General features: G+C 46.8%; 1 protein-coding gene across 1 annotated transcript; it reads left to right on the forward strand.

Moving 5' to 3' along the window:
* Positions 1–640: 640 nt before the first annotated feature.
* KCNA6 (potassium voltage-gated channel subfamily A member 6) lies at positions 641–2,188 on the forward strand. The gene has a single exon (XM_068401418.1). It carries the CDS (start codon positions 641–643, stop codon positions 2,186–2,188), a length of 1,548 nt encoding a protein of 515 aa, XP_068257519.1.
* Positions 2,189–16,611: the final 14,423 nt, after the last annotated feature.

Raw genomic sequence — 16,611 nt, forward strand, 5'->3', positions numbered from 1 at the left:
TGCAGCCGCACCAGGATCCCTTCGGGGGTACCCGGCTCCCAAAGCCGGACGCCCCTGGGCTGGGGCTGCTGCGGCCGCTGCGGCGAGGGGCGAGGCAGGGGCGAGCACCAGCCTCCGCACACGTCCACGGGTGCGTGTGTGTCTCGCTGTGTGGGTGCGTGCAGCTGCCTGTATGTGAGCGTGTCCGTGCTGGCGCTGCCTGTGTCTGCGTGTCTCTGTCCTCCTGTGCCCGTGCGTGCCTCTGCTCTCGGGTGCGTGTTTCTGCGCGCGCCTGTGTCTGCGCCTGCCTCTCTCCCTCCGTGTAACCGCGTGTGTGTGTGCGTGGTCGTACACCTCCCTCTCCTCCTTTTTCTCTCCCCCTTCCCGTGTGTGTGTGTGTGCGCGGCGGGGAGGGCAGAGCCGGGCGCGCCGTGCGGCAGCGCAGCGGGGCAGAGCACACCGGAGCCGGGGCCAGGGCCGGAGGAGGAGCTGCGCCGCGCCGGGAGCCCCGCCGAGCCGCCGGGGGAGCGCGGCCGCACCGAGGCGCAACAGGCGGGGCGCGGAGCGGCGGCGGCGGGCGGATGGCGGCAGGAGGCGGCGGCGCCGCCCGCTGAAGGCGAGGGGGCGAGGCGGCGGCGGGGCGCGGGGCAGAGCGGGCGGGATGCGGGCAGAGGAGCCGCTGGCGCTGGCGGCCCCGCGGGCGGGCGGCGGCGAGGCGGAGGCGCCGGGCGAGGAGCGGAGCGGAGGCAGCTGCTGCAGCAGCGAGCGGCTGGTGATCAACATCTCGGGGCTGCGGTTCGAGACGCAGCTGCGGACCCTCTCCATCTTCCCCGACACGCTGCTGGGCGACCCCAGCCGCCGGGTGCGCTACTTCGACCCGCTCCGCAACGAGTACTTCTTCGACCGCAACCGCCCCAGCTTCGACGCCATCCTCTACTACTACCAGTCTGGGGGGCGGCTCCGCCGGCCGGTCCATGTGCCCCTCGACATCTTCCTGGAGGAGATCCGCTTCTACCAGCTGGGCCAGGAGGCCATCGAGACCTTCCAGGAGGACGAGGGCTTCATTCAAGAGGAGGAGAAGCCCCTGCCCCAGCACCACTTCCAGCGCCAGGTCTGGCTGCTCTTTGAGTACCCCGAGAGTTCCGGGCCGGCCCGGGCCATCGCCATCGTCTCCGTGCTGGTCATCCTCATCTCCATTGTCATCTTCTGCCTGGAGACCCTGCCCGAGTTTCGCCAGGAGCCCAAGGGCGCCCAGCTCGGCTTTGGGGAGGAGGCGCCTCCCGGCGACGAGGCGCTGCTGCCGGCGCCGCCGCCGAGCGGGACTCCACCGCCCCTGCGCCCCGCCGCCGGCGCCGGCCCCTTCTTCACCGACCCCTTCTTCCTCATCGAGACCCTGTGCATCATCTGGTTCTCCTTTGAGCTCCTCGTCCGCTTTTTCGCCTGCCCCAGCAAGCCCGAGTTCTCCCGCAACATCATGAACATCATCGACATCGTGGCCATCATCCCCTACTTCATCACCCTGGGCACTGAGCTGGCCCAGCAGCAGCAGCAGAAGCAGCAGCCCGGGAGCAGCAGCAACAACGGGGGTCAGCAGCAAGCTATGTCCCTGGCCATCCTCAGAGTCATCCGCCTGGTCAGGGTCTTCAGGATCTTCAAGCTCTCCAGGCACTCCAAGGGGCTGCAGATCTTGGGGAAGACTCTCCAGGCCAGCATGAGGGAGCTGGGCCTCCTCATCTTCTTCCTCTTCATCGGGGTGATCCTCTTCTCCAGTGCTGTCTACTTTGCAGAGACTGATGACCCCGACTCCCTGTTCACGAGCATCCCTGATGCTTTTTGGTGGGCAGTGGTGTCCATGACCACTGTGGGCTATGGGGACATGTATCCCATGACAATTGGTGGCAAGATTGTGGGCTCCTTGTGTGCCATCGCAGGTGTGCTCACCATTGCCCTCCCTGTCCCTGTCATCGTGTCCAACTTCAACTACTTCTACCACCGAGAGACTGATCATGAAGAGCAGTGCCAGTATACCCATGTCACTTGTGGCCAGCAGCAGTCACCCTTCTCTGAGCCCAAGAAGGGGGACAGTAATCAGTCTCTCAGCAAATCTGAATTCCTGGAAGCAGAAGACCTGGAGTCCATGAAATATTCCAACTTCATTCCTCCCAACAACCAGGGTTATAAAGAGAAGAAAATGCTGACAGAGGTGTGATCAGTTTTGTTATCCTGGGCCCGGATACAGAGCTGCAAGCTGCTGCACAGCCGTCTTCCTACTAGCAGCTGGATCTATTCAGCATTTACGTGCTAGACTGTGAATTGTGATACCGTAAACAGAATGATTGTGATAATGGGCTCGTCTGTTCTGATTTGCTGTTTCTCATTACCGTATGCAGCCAGAAATGTTCTTGCTGTTATTCCGTGGAGTGCTAGCTGTCATCCCCCACTCCCTCGTGAATTTCTGTTTTTGAAGACTGCTTTAATCCAATATTTGCTCTGAAACCTAGCCTTTCTACTCCACTAGCAGAGAAACCCTTGCCACTACTTCAGCTGAAGGATTTGGCAGGGAGTAAACAGTTAAAGGGGCTACAAACATCTGGCTTAAGCTGTGCCCTTACTTCCTGTGCCAGCGCAGTGCCCTTGGCTGTGGGATCAGTCACGCTTGCCATGCCATTGCCTTTGAATAATGGAAACGCCGTAGCCAGCATCACAGTGAGTTCTGCAGCTGCAGGGGAAAGTCAGCAAGCAGATGCCTGCCTTCTTTGCCACCCTTGGCATGCTAAAGATCCTCTTGGTTTGTGTTTCAAAAAAGGTGCATAGATCTAAAAGCTCTTTGCTACTTGTGACCATATACCATTTATCAAAAAACAGGCTTATAGACATCAACAGGCTTGGTGAAGATTCTCTGTGTTTTGAGCTTATTTCAGCCTTATTTGTGCCAGTGCCCTGATGTTAATTGGCTTTTATAGTACCAACTTAATCTTCATAGTGGTAAGCACCTTCTGATGCAAGGCACATTTGAGTAAATTCATTTGTTATCTCGGCAGTTTTATCTTCACACAATAGTGTTTAATGAGATGTACTTTATGCTTCAAATATCCAGTTCTGTATTCAGGCATGTGAGAGCAATTGACTCCACTGTGTTTTTACTGAAGCGTTTGTATGGCTGAGGGAAGGTTTCATGTTGGTATTTTGTTGACAAAGCTGAAAAACCCTGACCACAGACAGCTGCACTTGTGCTGTTTGAAGGTTGCACTGATTTAGCAGGTCACAGGCATAAATTGCCCCCGGGTAAGTGTGTCAACATTTGAGATTTAGAATGCCACGGATACAAACTTCCCTAAGCCAGCTGCACAAACTTAACAGCATACCCCAGACCTTTCAAATGAGGGGAGAAATGGCTAGCTTTGAAGAGGTGCTTTTGCTCTATTCCTGATCTAGCCAGTTCTTGGTATTTCATGGGTGAGAGGCACAGCAATGTCTTTTGTATGCACTAGGTTTTATGAGAGCAACTTAGGCTAGCAATACAAAATGCATAGCTTGGCCTGCAGTGCTGAGTTTGTCAAGGAACCAGAGATTTGCATCTCAAGATGCACATTTTGCTTCCCAGATCATTTCATTTTTTAATCAGTCAGCTCTGCCTTCCATCTAACTTTAAAATGTTTCAAATGTGCCAGTGGGAGAGAAGGGGAAATGGATGCTTTCAGATTCTGTTGGCAATTTTTCCTGCAAGGAAAAGTCTTTCTTAATTTAAATCTAAGTGTATATTCTGCATTCACATGTGTGCATGTGTATGAAAGTGAAGGCAGCCATTAATGCCTTGCATCATACTGTATGATATGCATATTAGAACACGCTACATATTGCATGTGACACATGTAATACATAAACCAGACATAGTATCAAGATGCAAAATATATAGAATATGTTCTATGTATATGTATATATTATGCTTTTCAACCATAAGGCTAAGAATGTTAAAGGCATATACTTTAATATAGTCAGAACTGGCTATAGAAGTGGTTGTGAGACAGGATCTGTTTGCATCTTCGTTAACCTGCTTGTTTTTCATTGTCTTAAGATCTGGCTCCATGCCTAGAGTGCTTTTATTGTGGCCTCTCCTCATCTGCGCCCTGATAATACAGTAGAATTTGTTTGTGTAAATCCAAACTGCTGCATTTCTCCAGAGTCCTCTTGTCTTGTCGAAGGTTTTTAATGTGCAGGGATCTCCCTTGGGGTCAGTGCACAACCATTATATTAAAACCTCTGTTCTCTCTCTCTCGATGAAAGCGGTAGCAAAATGCCACTTGTCTCGGTTACTGCAGGTCAGTCTGGGAGACACAAGTGTGATGTGGTGAGGGCTCTATAGCTTGAGAGGAGTTTACCTGAATACATAGGTGCCTAATTTCTCTTTGGTTCCTCTGGACTGAGGCAAATGTCTGTGGAGGTCTGGGCCTTGGGAGCCATTCTGCATCCCTTGAAGCATGTAATCAGCCAGTGGGTGAGTAATCCTGGTGAATAAGTGGGACTGAGGAAGGATCAGCATGGTGGTATCTCTGTTGGTTTGGTGTAAAAAGTTGTCTTGGTCGTTGAGTTACTTGAGTAAAAAGCTGCTGCTGTTCTTAGTTGTGTTTCAAGGTCACCATAATGAAATTTTTTCTGTGAGTGCAAGAGAGTGTCTCTTCTTCAAATTTTGTGTTGCTCTAGCAGATGCACTAGAAACTAGCAAAAGAACCTTCTGTTTAAGAGGGATATTTCAAGGCTGCTGCTGTCTCCTAGCAGAATGCCCATGTTTGGGGTTATTCTATGCCTGACTGTATCAGCTGGTAAAAGTTTCCCCAAAGAAAGATATAAAAAACTCAGGTTAAGCATAAGTTCAAGAGGAGGCATGAGGCACACTGAGCCTACGTCAGAAAATTCCTGTGCTTGTTTCTTCCCTTGGGCCTGACCCTGTTGTCCCTGCCAGGCAGGAGCCCTCCCTGCTCAGAACAGGTCATTCTCCCGACCAGCATGACAGACGGCTGGGCACAGAGACTTTGGCGAAAAAAAAAAGATGTGAGGCAAATAACTGGTAATGTAATCCCAGTGTGTCTTGTAAAGATGCTCTTGTGAAGAGATTTCCTGCTCTCAGGTGAAATTCAGCAGTGAGTTTCTAGCTGGAGTGTTGTCTGTACGCACACACGTGCGCGCATGCACATGCAACATAAAACATCGGTGTGAAGGAACTTTGTTGCAAACAGACAGCTTTGTGCAATTTTTGCAATCCACATTTTTCAGTTCTGAAAAGAAAGTGCAAATGAAAATGTGTAAAACAGGAGTGGTGTTTGCTCCCTGGGTTTTCTGTGTTAGAGCGAAGAGAAATATAAAAAGCCCACAGAAGCTTGGAAGCTGTAACCTAGGGACTTATGTTTGGGCACGTAAATCCTCTAAACATCTCCCAAAAAGCAAGGCAGTGAAGTCCCAGAGTCATCAATAATACTACATATTATAGAACTTCTGGAATTTGACATTCCTATTAAAGAGCCTTCAGATTTTTTTTCAAGTGAGTGAAGTGACATAGTGGCACCTGTGCCATTGACTTTACAGAGGACTCTTGTCGCCAAATCACAGAGATGCTTTCAAAAATCTTGCCTCAGGTTCTCAGCCCTTAGCACTCACTCCTGGATGTTTGAAATACAAATCTGTCTGTCTAGCTGTTTCCTTCTGAAGGCAGAGTGTGTCCTCATGAAGCAAAGCAGGCACCTCCAGGGACTTGTTTCCACAACAGCCTCCCAGACTGTTTCTCTCTGCCCTGTGACTTTGGCTCCAAGCAAAAGCACTCATTGAATATTTTCAGTTCTCAGATATAGTACCTTATCTTTACAGCTATTTTCTTTGCTTACTGAAGATGATCCCATCATCTTATATCATGTACAACTGTCCTGTACAACTCCAGACAGACAGTTATCATCATTTGAAAGCAGAGGGTGCAAACCAGGAGATGGGAGGGGATTTTGTCTATATATCCTTGCATGCGGAGAGGTGGGGAGTGTGTGAAGCACAATCTGAGCACTCACAGTCAAGGAGCTGAGGGGCAACTGGCCTGTGAATGTAGAGTCATCTGTGTGCGCCGTGACAAGGGATACAAGCTAAAGCATCACATTCAAAAAACCAGAAACTCCTCTTTCTTTCAACAATCTCACTACGAAATAGTTTTGCTGTGGAAGAGACTATTGCTCCTTCCTGAATCCTTGACTGTTCTGTGACAACCAGTTCCCCAGATAACTTTGCCACAGGATGTTTTGCACCAAAGCAGGACAGAGCAGAAATCATCTGGTTGGAAGTAGGGAAGGAAGGAAAGAAGAATTTTGCTGAGGACGCCTTTTTTTTTATCCGCTACTCATCAACCACATAAAAGACTGTAAGCGTGAAAGGCATAAGAGCTGTTTTGCGATATTTCAAAGTCTACATTACTTCTGGATTCCTGCACTTACCTCCAAGATGAAATTCCTATTCTGCTCCTCTTTGGAAAATATTGCAATTTGGGATTTCTGAGCAATTTTCTGTTTTGACCCTGTTCGTTTTGATCCAGCTTTCATGGATAAAAATCCACTGCTACAGCAGCTGTGGGGTGAAGGTGACTGGACTTGGTGTTCTTTCCTAGACCCTCTCGTTCAGCGTACAGAGATCCCTATGTGGGCAAAGAAGAATGAGTATAAAGGAAATTCAGGGCAGCAAGAGACAGGGTAAGGACTGAAGTGTCTTCCCTTCTGTGATGGGAAGAGCAGCATCAACCCTAAAAGCAAAGGAACAAACAGCTCCAGCATCTGCTGCTATAGCAGAAATAGGTAAGGTTTCTTTTTCTTATGTGAAATTAACGACTAAGAGTTTTTTGCAATTAGTGAGGAAGGATTTCCTAATTAAGATTTGCAGCCTAGAGGGAGAATCTGGTTCTAGGTGAAGAAAGACATAATTATAAACTACAAAAATATAGTATGAACCAGATCCTCACCATCTGCTGATTCAAGCTGGCAAAACTCCGTTTAGTACAACTGCCTTGGTTTATATTGGGCTCCAACTTCAATCTTCTGCATCAAGTCAAAACATACATACTATTTGTTAAAATGCTTATTTTTGTTTGTTCTTCTCTTGAGGTCCTGTTTGCATCAGGGAAAGATCTGCAGATTACAGCAGGAGTTAACCACAGCTTTCCCAAATGCTCTCATCTGACTTGAGTCCAAGTAAGTCTACCAAACTCAGCAAAATTAAGCTTCTCTTTACATTTATATTGACAAAAATAAGAGCAGCAGCATTTTATTTATTTTTTTTCCTCAATGGTGAAAATGTGCAGATGGGTTTGTAGAGAAGTTTAAGACTAGAGATTGTGCCCTCAGCTGCAGCCCTGTAAACACAAGATAGCTCTATTTACATTGCTGCAACTGAATGCACAGTCTGAGCTCTTCATCTTTGCTCTTTGGAGACCACACTCTAGACAAATCCTATTCTGAAGACATTTGTAGCCATATTATCAGCAGGCTCACAGTTGAATCCCTGACTTGCAGTCATCTACTTTACACTTGAAGTTAAGGAGGGGAGCAGGTGGTTGCAGGATGAAAGGCTTAATCCTCTGATAAAATGAACAATTGCCAGCAAATGCTGAGTGTCCTTAGCTGCCACCAAAGACAGCTGGTGATGAAATTGCCCATTAATTACAAGAAGGAGCTCTTCTTGTGCAGGGTTAGGTCCTAAATAAGACAGGACCTTAGTCAGGGAGATAAACCCAGAAGAATGTTTTTGGGGGAAAACAGACAGGGACTGCAGTAATGTTGATTTCCAGTGTAGCTTATGTAGTTTGTACATGTCAATTCTATATGCCTTGTCTAACTGGCTGGGTTTTCACTTGCTGCAGGGAAGTGTGTCTGGGGCTTGTTGGCTGGCACAAGAGCTTGAATATTATAGTAGTTTTATGCTTTGGGGAACATATAACTGTGATCAGTTACCTGATCCCGAAGTGCCACTACGTGCCATATCTACACGTAACATATAAAGATATTTACTCAGTGGTGTAAAGTTTTGGAAGACCCTTAATCAAAAAGGGCTATAAATCAATTTAATTACCAAATTTAATTGGTATTGTAGCCATTGTTTGTTTAAAGAAAATCGAGGTCTCTATTCTGCTGTCTACCTGAGGTTAGATAAATGTGTCCTTAAGGATATAAATGGTGTGACTCCTAATTTAAGTAACTGTGAGAGAAGAATGAGACCCAAAGAAGAGGGCTGTAAAGGCAGATGTCTAGAATAGATCTCTTTAGGTGTTATAGATACACTGTGGTCCGTTCACTTAAAAGGTTGTGTACAATTTTACAGCAACAGAAGATTCAGCTTTTAGAGTACCTATTGGTTTATTCTCTTACATTCTCTGGAGTGAAATTAAATGACATTTTACAAAAAACCTGGAACATTACTGTCTCCTCTTCCTGCTCATTGATGCATCTGTTGTTTTCAATTAGCTTGATGGCATCCATTTTCAGGAAGCAGACGCTGCCCTCTTTTACACTGGTGCAATTCTGGAATAACTCCGCTGACGTCAGTGAAGTGACTCCAAATTTATCCCTGGTGAAATCAGAATGGACCACAGCCTTTTGTTTGCTTATCAGCTACAGTGCTCTCAGGAAGGTGTACCATTACCATACCATAAGGGGAAGGCGAGTGCCTGTCTGCGGTGCCGTGCTCAACTCTTTTGAGTCCTTGACATCATACCTATGTGCCTGGCTGGAGCAGAAGTCAGGCTGATGTGGGGCATGCATGGTCACCAGATTTCCCAAGTTGAATGGAACAGGTGCTCGTCCTAGATTCTTGACAGCTTTCCCATTCCAATTTCACAGAATCACAGAATGGTTAGGGTTGGGAGGGACCTCTGCAGATCATCTAGTCCAACCCCGTGCCAAAGCAGGTTCACCTAGAGCATGTTGCACAGGGTCGCGTCCAGGCAGGTTTTGAATATCTCCAGAGAAGGAGACTCCACAACCTCCCTGGGCAGCCTGTTCCAGTGCTCTGTCACTCTCAAAGTAAATAATTTTTTTCTCATATTTCCATCAGCTTCCTCTTGCTTGGATACATTTTCCGAAGAGACAGAGCTTTTTAAGCTAAAGAAATGTAATTGCAAGTCTTAAGTAATATAACAGAAGGGTAACAGAGGTAGACATGGAGGCAAACTCCACCCCTCCTACAGTTTTTTGCTGTTATGGCTACGTGAAAATAGTTGCAGTCCTGGCAGGTTATCTATGGATCTGCTGGCTCCACTCTGCATTTTCAGTGAATACCAAGTTTAAACAAATTGGGCTAGTTCTTTCCTGCTCTGACTCTGCTGATCTCAGTGACGCTGTCCCTGAAACCAGGCAAAAAACTTCACATAAAGCCATTAGCATGCTGTATATACCACTTGAGATGGGGCAGACGAGGGTGAATGAAAGAAATAGAATTAGTAAAGAACAGAGTAAATAAGCAGTGTGAGACAGGAGAGAGGTTCTTAAAGGAGTTCCTAAAGGATTAGTCCTAGGATTGTTTAAAATATTAATAGTAGAGCTGTGACTATGAAATTCAGCAATGAAGCAACCTAAGCGTCATCATCAAGACTGTGGATTAAGACACAGAACTAGATGACTGAATAATTGACTTAAAGAAATTGAAAGATATTAAATAGCCTTTAGAAATTCAAGTTATGATTGGGATTTATCGGTTGGGGAAGACAGACAAAAAGAAAGATTGGGGGTGCTAAGATCAGCCAGAGAGCTGGTGCCACTTAGTGAGCCACCAGAGCAATGCAGACATAAAAATTGCAGGTGCAAGTCTTTGAAAGTCTCAGAGGAAGCATGTTCCGTACCACCTGGGAAATGTTAATTCTATAAGGCCTCGTCTGGAATGCTGTATGCATTTTTGGTGACCTGAATTTGGTCAGGAAGGATGCGTGGAAGAACAAGAATGATCAGGTGAATGGAAACTCCTTTGAAAGAGGAAGCTGGAAGAGCTTGTCTTTTCTAGGACAGCAAAAGATTGACAAGACCTATACTTACAAAAATACTGAGGGCAGAGTAGCAAAAGAGGTAAGAGCTATTTAAACTAAAGGCAACGTTAGTGTTTGAACAATAGAGCATAAACTGGCTATGAATGAATTTACCCTGGAAAGAAGGTAGTGATTTCTAGTATAACAGACAAAGAAGGAGAAATGAAAGCTCATTCCAGGTCGAACGGGAGAAATGAAGGCAAAAAACAGGTTTTTTTTTTGGATGGACTTTGTTAGATTTATGAAACGGATGATTCGGAAGTAGTTAGATGCAATGGAAATAGCCTGGGTTCAGTGACTTTGTCTACTAGAATCCTCTCCTACACCTGGGGTGTATTTGAGATGCCGAATAGATGAGAAATTGTAAGATCTTCCCTCATGTCTTGTGTCCTCCAGCTCATTTGCCATGCTGCACCCATTTACAGAATCACATAATCGTTTTGGTTGGAAAGGACCTTTAAGATCATCAAGTCCAACCATTAACCTAACACTACCAAGTCAATCACTAAACAGTATTCCTAAGTGAGGAGAAGGAACACGCCTCCACACAATCCAATGTGAATCAAAGTGAAGACGCTTTATTAAGCATAAGCTGTCCCTTTTATACATTTTGTACTTTCCCTGGCTGTAAGCATGTGCATTGCTACTGGTTAATATTACTAAACATACTCTTCTTTGATGTGTTGATTGGTCACTGCTCTGCCACTGGTCCTTTCTTAATTGGCTCCATCAGTTCTTGTTTCTTCTCCTCCGTGTTCGACTCCCACCGGCTACTCCCTCAATTCTTGTTTGCTCAGCTACTGTTTTTCCTCATCTCTCCAAGGTCGGCTTGTTGACACTAGCTACATGAATCTTGTCACACAGCTAGGCCCTCACTCCATACTCTCATACTTCTGGCTCATTACACAGAATCACAGAATCACAGAATGTTAGGGATTGGAAGGGACCTCGAAAGATCATCTAGTCCAATCCCCCTGCTGGAGCAGGATTGCCTAGACCATATCACACAGGAACGTGTCCAGGCGGGTTTTGAATGTCTCCAGAGAAGGAGACTCCACAACCTCTCTGGGCAGCCTGTTCCAGTGTTCGGTCACCCTCACCGTAAAGAAGTTTTTCCTCATATTTATGTGGAACCTCCTGTGTTCCAGCTTGCACCCATTGCCCGTTGTCCTGTCAAGGGATGTCACTGAGAAGAGCCTGGCTCCATCCTCATGACACTTGCCCTTTCCATATTTATAAACATTAATGAGGTCACCCCTCAGTCTCCTCTTCTCCAAGCCAAAGAGACCCAGCTCCCTCAGCCTCCCCTCATAAGGGAGATGTTCCACTCCCTTAATCATCTTCGTGGCTCTGCGCTGGACTCTCTCCAGCAGTTCCCTGTCCTTGAACTGAGGGGCCCAGAACTGGACACAATACTCCAGATGCGGCCTCACCAGGGCAGAGTAGAGGGGGAGGAGAACCTCTCTCGACCTGCTGACCACACCCCTTCTAATACACCCCAGGATGCCATTGGCCTTCTTGGCCACAAGGGCACACTGCTGGCTCATGGTCATCCTGCTGTCCACTAGGACCCCTAGGTCCCTTTCCCCCATGCTGCTCTCCAACAGGTCTGCCCCCAACCTGTACTCATACATGGGGTTGTTCTTGCCCAGATGCAGGACTCTACACTTGCCCTTGTTATATTTCATTAAATTTCTCCCCGCCCAACTCTCCAGCCTGTCCAGGTCTCTCTGAATGGCTGCGCAGCCTTCTGGCGCGTCAGCCACTCCTCCCAGTTTTGTGTCATCAGCGAACTTGCTGACAGCGCACTCTAATCCCTCATCCAAGTCATTAATGAATATATTGAATAGAACTGGTCCCAGTACCGACCCTTGCGGGACTCCGCTAGACACAGACCTCCAACTGGACTCTGTCCCATTGACCACCACTCTCTGGCTTCTTTCCTTCAGCCAGTTCACAATCCACCTCACTACCCGATCATCCAGACCACACTTCCCCAGTTTAGCTGCGAGCATGCTGTGGGAGACCGTGTCAAACGCTTTACTGAAATCGAGATCGACCACATCCACAGCTTTACCATCATCTATCCACCGGGTAACATCCTCATAAAAGGCTATCAAGTTGGTTGAGCATGACTTCCCCTTGGTGAAGCCATGCTGAGTGTCCCTAATGATCCCCCTATCCTTGATGTGCCTAGAGACAGCACCAAGGACAAGTTGTTCCATCACCTTTCCGGGGATGGAGGTGAGGCTGACCGGTCTATAGTTACCCGGGTCCTCCTTCTTGCCCTTTTTGAAGACTGGAGTGACATTCGCTTTTCTGCAGTCCTCAGGCACCTCTCCCGTTGTCCACGACTTAGCAAAGATGATGGAGAGTGGGCTAGCAATGACTTCCGCCAGCTCCCTCAGCACCCGCGGGTGCATCCCATCAGGGCCCATGGATTTATGGACGTCCAGGTTGCTTAATTGGTCCCTGACCCAGCCCTCATCTACCAAGACAGATTCCTCCTCTATCCCGACTTCTTCTGGGGCCGCAGGGGTCCGGGGCTCCTCAGGACAGCCACCAGCAGTATAGACAGAGGCAAAGAAGACATTCAGTAACTCTGCCTTCTTTTTATCCTCTGTCTCCAGGGCCCCCACCTCATTCATCTGTGGGCCTACATTGCCTCTAGTGTTGGCTTTACCTGCAATGTATTTGAAGAAGCCCTTTCTGTTGTCCTTGACCTCTCTTGCAAGGTTTAATTCCAAGGAGGCCTTAGCTTTCCTAGTTGCCTCCCTACATCTTCTGACAACAGACTTATATTCCTCCCAAGTGGCCAGCCCCTCCTTCCATGATCTGTACACCCTCTTCTTCCACTTGAGTTTGCCCAGCAGTTCCCTGTTTAACCATGCAGGTCTCCTGGTACCCTTCCTTGACTTCCTGCTTGTTGGGATGCTCTGATCTTGAGCTCGGAAGAAGCAGTCCTTGAATGCTAACCAACTATCTTGAGCCCCCTTACCTTCTAGTACCCTGTCCCATGGGATTTCCCCTAGCAGTTGCTTGAAAAGGCCAAAGTTGGCCCTCCTGAAGTTCAGGGTTGCGATTCTGCTAGCTATTCTGTTCCTGCCACATGAGATCCTGAACTCTACCATCTCATGGTCACTACAACCAAGGCTGCCCTCAACCTTCACCTCTTCAACCAGACCCTCCTTGTTAGTGAGGATAAGATCCAGCAGCAGATCCATTACATGACTATTCTCCTCCAAAAACCCCTCTACACCTAAGCACCACATCTACTTGTCTTTTAAATACCTCCAGGTATGGTGACTCAACCACTTCCCTGGGCAGCCTGTTCCACTGCTTGATAACCCTTTCTGTGAAGAAATTTTTCCTAATATCCAACCTAAACCTCCCCTGGCACAACTTGAAGCCATTTCCTCTTGTCCTGTCGCTTGTTACCTGGGAGAAGAGACTAACACCCTCCTCGCTACAACCTCCTTTCAGGTATTTGTAGACAGCATTAAGGTCTCCCCTGAGCCTCCTTTTCTCCAAACTAAACAACCCCAGTTCCCTCAGCTGCTCCTCATAAGACTTGTTCTCCAGAGCCTTCATCAGCTTTGTTGCCCTTCTTTGGACTCTCTCCAGCACCTCAATGTCTTTCTTCTAGAGAGGGGCCCAAAACTGAACACAGTATTCAAGGTATGGCCTCACCAGTGCTGAAGTACAGAGAGACGATCACTTCCCTTGCTCTGCTGGCCACACTATTTCTGGTACAAGCCAGGATGCTGTTGGCCTTCTTGGCCACCTGGGCACACTGCTGGCTCATATTCAGCTGGCCATCGATCAACACCCCCAAGTCCTTTTCCACCAGGAAGCTTTCCAGCCACTCTTCCCCAAGCCTGTAGCAGTGCTTGGGGTTGTTGTGCCCCAAGTGCAGGACTTGACACTTGGCCTTGTTGAACCTCATACAGTTGGCCTCGGCCCATCAATCCAATCTGTCGAGATCCCTCTGCAGAGCCTTCCTACCCTCCAGCAGATCAACACTCCTGCCCAACTTGGTGTCCTCTGCAAACTTACTGAGGATGCACTCGATCCCTTCGTCCAGATCATTGATAAAGATATTGAACAGAACTGGCCCCAATACTGAGCCCTGGGGAACACCACTTGTGACCTACAAAACACCAAATCCTGGTGATTTTATTATTTAGCACTTGGGGTGTGTGGGTAGGAGAGAGAACTAGGGGAGGAGCTGTGAGTCCTGGGAGACGGTTTTTCTCTACAGGACTGGGGGAAGAGAATAAAGTCCTAGGAGTAGGGTAGGATGGGGCAGGGGATACCAGGTAACTCTAGGAGCTAGTCTGGAGACAGACAGGAAGTCCATGCCCTTTAAAAAACTATCAGTCTCTGTTCACTGTTCTTCCCTTCAGCCTGGAACCTCTGCTGACCTTGTCTGGTCCTTTCTCCCTATCCAGAGCTCTCCACTCTACGCTGACCTTCCTCCTTCCTGGGGTGTCTGGTAATTCCTCACTACTGTGAGCTCCCTGGAGTCACAGGAACAGTGCATTGCACCTAATTTTGAGAAAAGCCTTGAGACAGCTCTGCTGCAGCTCAGCCAGGGTATCTGATTTGGACGCAGAAATCAACAGCGATGCATGACCTTCAACAGCTTTTGTTGAATGGAAGGTCAGAGCAGTCAATAACATTGGCCACTCTGGCCTGAAGAGGTCAGCAGAATGATTTCCTATTCCAGGCACTGTTCTGGCAGAGACAGAATAAGGCTTCATGTTTCCTCTCTTACCTCTTTCAGTTCATTTCATCCTGTGAGAAAGTAACAAAATATCCCCTTGAGCTCAGCAGATAGAGAAGACATTGACCAAGGTGGGAGCTTCACGTATCCATCCAGCTCCGTGCCACAAAAGCACCAAGAAGAATCTAGTCCTTATGCTTTGTCCTTGAGCCTTCTAGCATGTTGTTGCATTTTGTTCACTTCTGTGAGGAAATCATCATCTTATGTTTTGTATCTATATTTTGGCTAGTAAGTTCTGCTCTTTAACTTTGAAATAGCTCTGCTTTTTCTCGCTTAAGTAGATAAAAATAAAAAGCAAAGCAATTTTACGAATAACCATGCACATTATGAAAGCATGTGAATATGGACACCACTTGAGCTTTATCAATGACATTAGCAGGATGGTGCATACAATCCGGTTGTGTGTAAGTTGTCTTAAGGGCTTGTCCCAAGTGCTTGGCATAATTTCTTGAGTTGTGGCAGTAAGCCAAATTATAAAGGGTTTATAACGAATATAGAGTGAGCCTATGACTTTCATTTGAACTATGAGCCCAGTTCACTTTGAAATTGATGGAAGAAACCACCATCAGCATATGTTTATGTGCTTCTTCATTTACTGTTGTTATATCTTGTGTATTGCCATTGTGTACAGAGCATTGGTCTTGAGGTGTGTAACATACTAATGGTGAAGATCCTACTGCAGCAATCACCACACAAACACAGAGCGAAAAGCTGGTCGAAGGGCTTATACAGTTAAAATTGTATATACCTCTTCGGAGCTTGAAGAACTTTCCAGTGGTGAGAGAGCATTCTTACATTTTGGTTTTATGCTAGGAACAGAATAAGGCACAGTTAGCTGTGGAGAGTGGTGGGAAAGCAAGAGTCTAAATGAGCAGAACCCATGACTCCTTCTTTAGTGCTATCAAATCTTCATATTCTTGGCCCTGGCAACCATGTCTTTTAGCAAGGAGGTGTTGACTTTGACAGGGAGTACAGTTTAAAAGCACAGGAGCAAATCCTACTAGTTAATGATGATGATTCATGAGTATATGTAAGAAGTACAGAGATGCACTTATTGTGAATCTTCAAGCCAGTCTGATTTATTTATGCATAAATAGTATTTACACATATTCTTTCTTTTTGGCTTTGCATTGAAAAGCAAACAGTTCAAGAACACTCTATCCAGTGCGTGAAACACTAAAATGCTCTTAACTTGTGACCAAGTTGTGATCCTATTTGCTCTTTCCATGCTTCAGTTTTAAACCTTCCTCAGTCAAGACCTGCATTCTCATAATGAGTTTATATTTTTAAGGGTAGTGCTGCCATTAAACAGGAAGGAGCTCTATGCACAAACTCCCTTGTCAGTGATGGAGGAACAGACCTGGTTTGTGTTTGAATGCCACTTCATCATCAGTACATAAAATAGAAAAGTACAGAGTAGATATTTATGTCCCGTTTGGTGTCAGACGGCCAAACTTAGACATCTACTTTATCACTGTAATTTTTCTTTAGATAAGTACCAGAAATATATTGTATATTTCTCAAGCTCTGAATTATGCTACATTTTTAATGTATCAGAAATAGTACTGTTAGGTACATTCCTTTTAGTACTGTAGACTATGGGCTTTCATGCTTACGAAATAATACCCACAAAGCAATTGATCTTTGTAGTCTGTCCTTGGAGATGGCAGAGTGACTTTCAGAAACATTTTAGAGGGTATTCACTATTGCTTATCCATTAGTCTGTTATTTGATGATCTAGTACAGTTTTCTACAGTGGATTGCAAACATTTCTGTAGGACATATTTCCATCAAAAGATGCCCCTTCCTG

This window comes from Nyctibius grandis, chromosome 5 (genome assembly GCF_013368605.1).
Source record: "Nyctibius grandis isolate bNycGra1 chromosome 5, bNycGra1.pri, whole genome shotgun sequence".
In the NCBI taxonomy this organism is placed as follows: Eukaryota; Metazoa; Chordata; class Aves; order Nyctibiiformes; family Nyctibiidae; genus Nyctibius; species Nyctibius grandis.

Coding starts and splice junctions, on each gene's coding strand:
- KCNA6 (XM_068401418.1), top strand. CDS start 641: ATGCGGGCAGAGGAGCCGCTGGCGCTGGCGGCCCCGCGGGCGGGCGGC.